The following is a 5,595-nucleotide window of genomic DNA, read 5'->3' as shown; positions in this document are numbered from 1 at the left end:
AGACTTCTGCCATTTGTGGAGAGTGCCCCCACCTCTGCAGTATCAGCAACGTGGGGATTTAGAACTCAATACAGTTTTTGTTTCAACAGACAAGGCAGAGACGATCCAGAAAACACAACTTTATTCACTAGGACAGAAAACATAAGGTTCACAATCAAAAAATGGTGTCTCGGTGATTTTTAATACAAGGTGGAACATGGGTGCTGTCCCAAGTCTCCCTGAATTCCCATGTTAAATTCCCTGTATTTACAAAGCTTTGGAGGAAGACCCTTTGTCAGGTCCCCTGTTTCTCTCAGACCTAGCAGCTGGGTGGGAGCAGCCAGCATCCCGGTACACGTGTTACACGCAGGAGGGAGTTAGTGATGGGTTCCTCCCAGTACCGCAGGGTCAGCTTCCTGTCGGGCTGGGTGTACCCAAATGCAAAACATGGCTTTTCCAGGAGGATAGGCAGGATGCCTGGGCCGGGTGGCCAGTAGAGGGCAACAGAGCACCAGGCTGTTGGACCTGGAAAGGCAGCCGCCCACCATGGTGCTTTGGGGGTAAGGCCCATCATGAGTCCTGGGAACAACTGTTCAAGTCAGAGGCGGCAGCATGAGCCCCCACGACCCTCCCTCTCGACATAGTCGTGCAGTCGGAAACGGGGCTCATTGGGGGTCTTAGTGGTCCGCTGCTTCAATTCCCTATGTGTGGAAAGGGTGATTAAGTGGAATCACCTGAACACGCAAATCACGGGGTCGGGCTAACCAGGGACAAGGACTTACTTTGCTATGGCTGTGAAGGCCAAGTCCACATTGAGGCCGGTCTTGGCACTGGTCTCCATGAAGGGCAACCCATACTCCTGTAAACAGCAGCTGCCAGCTAGACCTTGGGACAGCCCAGACCTGTCCCCAAAACCACAGGGCCACCTCCTGCCACCCCACTCACCTTGGCCAGCTTCTCACCGTCCTCCCTCTTCACCTCTCGCTCGTGGCTAGAGTCCACCTGGCTCGGGCACAGGGGTCTTGTGGCAGCTAGTTCCCAGTCACCCCCCACCCCTCGCCTGCCCCGCATGCCCACCTTGTTCCCCAGCAGCATGAGCACCACGTTTCGCTGGGCATGCTCCTGGATCTCACTCAGCCAGTCCTGCGGGATGGGGACCCCCAGGCCACACCCCATAAGTGTGGGACACAACTTCAAAACTAGGTTACTAGATGTGGTGTGGGGTAAACACTTGACTGCTAACCACAAGGTTGCAGGTTGAAAGCCAACAGGGCTGCCTAGGATCCCCTATGAGTCAGACTGTTCACCTTGTGGTTAGCGGTTTAGACTTTACCCAGATAGTCCAGGGCATCTTGGCCACCCCCATTCAGCACTGAATCCTACGTGACCCAATGCTGGTGGAGCCCTTCCCTCTGCCCTGCCCAGGAGGGAAGTGCTGACCTGGATGTTGTCAAAGGAGGCCTTGTTGGTGACATCATAGAGCAGCAGCAGGGCTATGGGCAAAGGGGTGCCTGTCACCCACATACCGCAAGTCACTGGGTTGTGACAGCAGCCACAGGGCCCACACTCACCATGAGCATCGCGGTAGTAGGCATGGGTAACACTGCGGAACCGCTCCTGACCAGCTGTGTCCCACATCTGCAGGGACAGGCACCGCCCAGCCGTCAGGCGGCCCAGTTCTTCCCCTTGTCCCCAGCACACCACCTTCTGTCCCTATTAGCTCTCACCTGAAGCTTCACCTTCATGCCGTCCACATCCAGAATTTTGTTCTGAAACACAACCAGCCAACTCTGCCTTTCCCCGTGGGCCACTTCCAAGCCCTGCCAGGTCCCCCACACCTGCCTCTCCAGGTCCCACTGCTCCTGGAGACCCCAGCTTTCCTTGCCATGCCCCCTCCCATGGGTGGCCAGATCCATGGGTCCCCCTACGTGTGGACGCCCTACTGCCTAACACCTCCCCCCATCCCCTAGTCACCCATTCCTCCATCATCCAGCCCCTCTTCCGTCCTCTCCTGTGTCTCAAGTCCCTAGTCCTGCTGTTCCTTGCCCACCTAGCCTCAGCCCTGTCCAGGGCCTTTGTCCTGCCAGCCCCTTCTTGCCACAGTTCCGCACAGCTTACTACTTTCTGGCTTATTCGAAGTGACTAATGCTATGCCTCAGTTTCCTCATCTGCAGGCTGCACATGGGGATCAGGGTGCCCCAGGGACTTGGGAACAGAGCACTGGGGACACATGGCCCAGAAATGACCGGGGGGTTAGAGGGGTGGCAATTAGTGAAAGGGCACTGAGTTGGTGGTTAAACCCAAACCCAACCCACTGTCAGAGTTGGTTCTGATTCAGTGACCCTGTGTAGGGTTTCGGAAGAGCAGCTGGTGAGTCTGAGCCCCACCCCCAGGATCTCATATAGGGTTTTCAAGACTCAAATTTTTAAGGAGAGGACAGCTTCCTAGTCCTCTCAAGGAGCGGCAGGTGGGTTTGAACTGATGAACTTGCAGATAGCAGACCAACACAACCCACAGCGCCACCAGAGTTCCTTGAGATTACTGTCGGAGGGAATGGAAAAACACCTTATATGTTGGATGCAACTTGCTGTCGCTAAGTCGAACATGGGGAATGGCTGCATCCTTGGTAAATGTTTTGTCACGGATATCTTTGGAGCCTGGGCATCTATCTGAGGACGGGGGCTGTGTCTCTTGCCCCCTGCAGTGACCCTGGAGCCCAGAACTGCCTGATTCACAGCTGTTGCTCAACCTGTGTTTTCTGCCCCCCACCCTACCCCCCTCCTTAGGAGAAGACACTGGACCTAAGTTCCATCTGCTGGCCTGGGGGGGCAGGGGTGCGAGAGCCTCTAGTCATCTCCCCTCCCCCAGCTCCTGTTGTCTGGGTGTTGCTGGGTCTTCTTCAGCCATCTGCCAGGCTGGGGGTTGGGGTGGACACCTCTGCTTTCCCTGGCACCTGAGACAAGGGTGTGAACCCTCCCTCACCGTCTGACCTAGAGCCAAAAGAGAGGCGTGAAGGGGGCCAAGGCAGGGAGACTACCCCTCCTAAACCGTCCCCTCTGGTACCTCAACTCCAACAGCATCCCAGATGACTTGGGAACCCAGGCCAGAGTTACCCCTTTCTTGTCCACAGATGGGCTTCCTTCCACCCCTTCCCAAAGCCTCCCAGTAACTGGGTCTAATTCAAAGGTGAGAAAAATGCACATCCCAGCTTTGCTGAGAACACACAGCACCTCAGCCCATGGAATTCAGGCCAGTAGGCTGATATGGGCTCTGCAGAGACCCCAGTCCCATCCTTCCTTGATGATCCCAATGGTTTCTGGGAGTGACTTAAGGGCCCAGGGGGTACCCCCAGAAGAGCCTAGGAAAAGGCTGGTGGGGGCGTGAAGGGGCTCTGAGCCTTATCCCCAAGGGTAGGGACGACTCCTCCAAGCAGATCTGGGGATACAATGCCCAATCTTCCCCAGCTCTGGGGGAGGTGCTGATGGGACCTTCAAACCCCTGCAGAACCAAGCTCCCTCTGTACAGGATGTGCCTTGTGGCCCTCTTACTGCCAGCCCTGAGGGCACCAGCCCCCCCCCACCCACACACACACCCAGGCAGAGCGGAGGGGGCTGTGAGAGCCATGAAAGAACTCAGGTCTGCTCACTGGGAGTGTCAGATACCAGGGCCTGTCTGCAGCCTGCTACCTGGGGAAACAGAGGCCAGGGGCCAGGCAGGAAGGAGGGACTGGGTGAGTGTTCAGGGTCAGTGCCCATGCTCACCCGGAAGTCGATGCCCACGGTGGAGATGAAGGTCCCTGCCAGGAAGGCCCCATCCTTGAAGCGCACCAGCAGGCAGGTCTTCCCCACGCCCGAGTCTCCCACTAACATCACCTGGGGCAGGGGGAGGGGGCAGGGTATCAGGTCTGAGTGCAGGGAGCTGGACTGACTGGAGGTGAAGCAGGGGTGATGAGGCGGGAGACCCAGGCCTTTCAGGTTCCACAGGGCCAAGCGGGGAGACAGCAGCCCACGGACTCCAACAGCATGAACCCCGGCTTTGGCAAGACTTGGTCCCCTCTCTCCTTCCCAATCGATGGGGTTAGGACAGCTGTCTCGAGTAATGCCCTACCTACCACCCCCACCACCCCAAGACCGTACACGAAGTTTAATTTGGGGTGGGGGAGGGCAGGACCAGCCAGGAGCTTGGGAGGCAAGCATTTGGGAACCAGAGGCCAGAGGTGGTCCTAAGAGGTTTGTGATGACTGACGTCCTGCCAGGGGGCTTCTTCAGATCTCAGTCAGGCTTGAGGAATGTGCCAACGGACCTAGGGTCCCAGTCAGGCTTATTGGCAAGGAAACCCCAACTCAGCGACCAAGGAGGGGAAACCAGATTCTCCTCCTTCCCCCACACGCAGCCCAAGGCTCCAGCTCCCAAAGATGGTCCTGCCCGTATTTCCCCATAATTCATATAGTCCCAGCCCTTGGAGATCCACACAGCTGGCAGATCTCTTAATAGCCCCTCCGCCAAAGGAGACCCCAGCGTCTGTGGGGGAGTGAAGGCAGCATATGGGAGCAGTACGACTGGGGTCCAGGGTGTGGGCAGGAGCTTGTCAGGATCTACCCCACCAGCTGTTGGGTACCTCAACCCCAACACACAGCTGTGTATGGGATGTGCAGGCTTAGCTGCAGCGTGGCGCGCCCCTTCCCAGAAATCCACCACACGGCGCGGGCCGGACTCCACCTGCTACTCTTGCCCCGGGTGGGTGACTCAGTCGGGAGGGGTGCTGGGCTCACCTTGAATGCGACGTCGTAGAAGTCGCCGCCACCGCCCAGCGAGGGCCGGCCGGACTGCGGTGGCCCATTGGGTGGCGCCTCGGAGCCCGGGCGCACAGTCCCGGGGCGCGCTGGCCGGGGACCATTGGTGGCGGGGGCGCTGGCCCCCTTGCTCCTGGGAATCTTCTTCCTGGACATGTTAGCGCGCTTGGGGCGCTCCCGCTGCGGCCGCTGCGCCCGGGCAGTCCAGCCGACGGCGCCCGCGGAGCTCGCCCAGAGCCGACCCCAGCCCGTGGCGCTCCGGCCCCGCCTCGGCCCGCGCCCGACAGGCCGCACAGCCACTCAGGCCCAGCCTCCCGCCGCCGCCGCCAATGGCCGCATATGGGGCGGGAACATGCAAATGAGACCACCCCCAAGGGCGGGGGCACTGCCCGTGTGCCCCTGGCGGAGTGCTGGGGCCGTGGGCCTGGGTGAGATGAGTTCCCTGGAATCCTGCCACCCCTCCCGTGGTGTGCTGTACCCCTGCCCCGTGGCTCCCTGTGGACCACATCCAGGGAGTCCTGAGGTTGGTACCTTGTGATTTATGTTGATTCTCCAGCCAGAGGGGCCACTTGGCCTTCTGCCTCCTACCCTTCACCACAAGGCAGGTGGGCCCGGAGCGCCCCACACTCCTGCGGACTTGGCAAACAAACCCAGTGTTCGGGACTCAGCTCACAGCTGGTTATCAGACACGGGAGGGACTACTTGGCAGTTCATTCTCCCCCGACAGCCTCTGGTCCCCAAAAAAGTCAGGGGTCACGGCTCGCAGCAGACCCTCCAAGGTTGGGTTCTGAGGGGTCCCCTAAGCTGTGCCTGGCCCCTCTCCA

At 59.2% G+C, this 5,595-nt stretch overlaps 1 protein-coding gene across 1 annotated transcript; it reads right to left on the bottom strand.

Moving 5' to 3' along the window:
* Positions 1-570: 570 nt before the first annotated feature.
* Positions 571-4,927, bottom strand: RAB26 (RAB26, member RAS oncogene family). The gene is made up of 9 exons (XM_006873872.1): positions 4,751-4,927; positions 3,741-3,851; positions 1,707-1,748; positions 1,551-1,617; positions 1,420-1,472; positions 1,057-1,122; positions 925-981; positions 762-838; positions 571-680 (listed from the first exon to the last, which is right to left on the bottom strand). The coding sequence occupies exons 1-9, from the start codon at positions 4,925-4,927 to the stop codon at positions 578-580; spliced, it is 753 nt and encodes a 250-aa protein (XP_006873934.1). The 3' UTR covers positions 571-577.
* Positions 4,928-5,595: the final 668 nt, after the last annotated feature.

This window comes from Chrysochloris asiatica, unplaced genomic scaffold (assembly GCF_000296735.1).
Source record: "Chrysochloris asiatica unplaced genomic scaffold, ChrAsi1.0 scaffold00257, whole genome shotgun sequence".
NCBI lineage: Eukaryota > Metazoa > Chordata > Mammalia > Afrosoricida > Chrysochloridae > Chrysochloris > Chrysochloris asiatica.
Note: the sequence above shows the minus strand (reverse complement) of the source record. Positions and strands in the feature narration are given on the sequence as shown.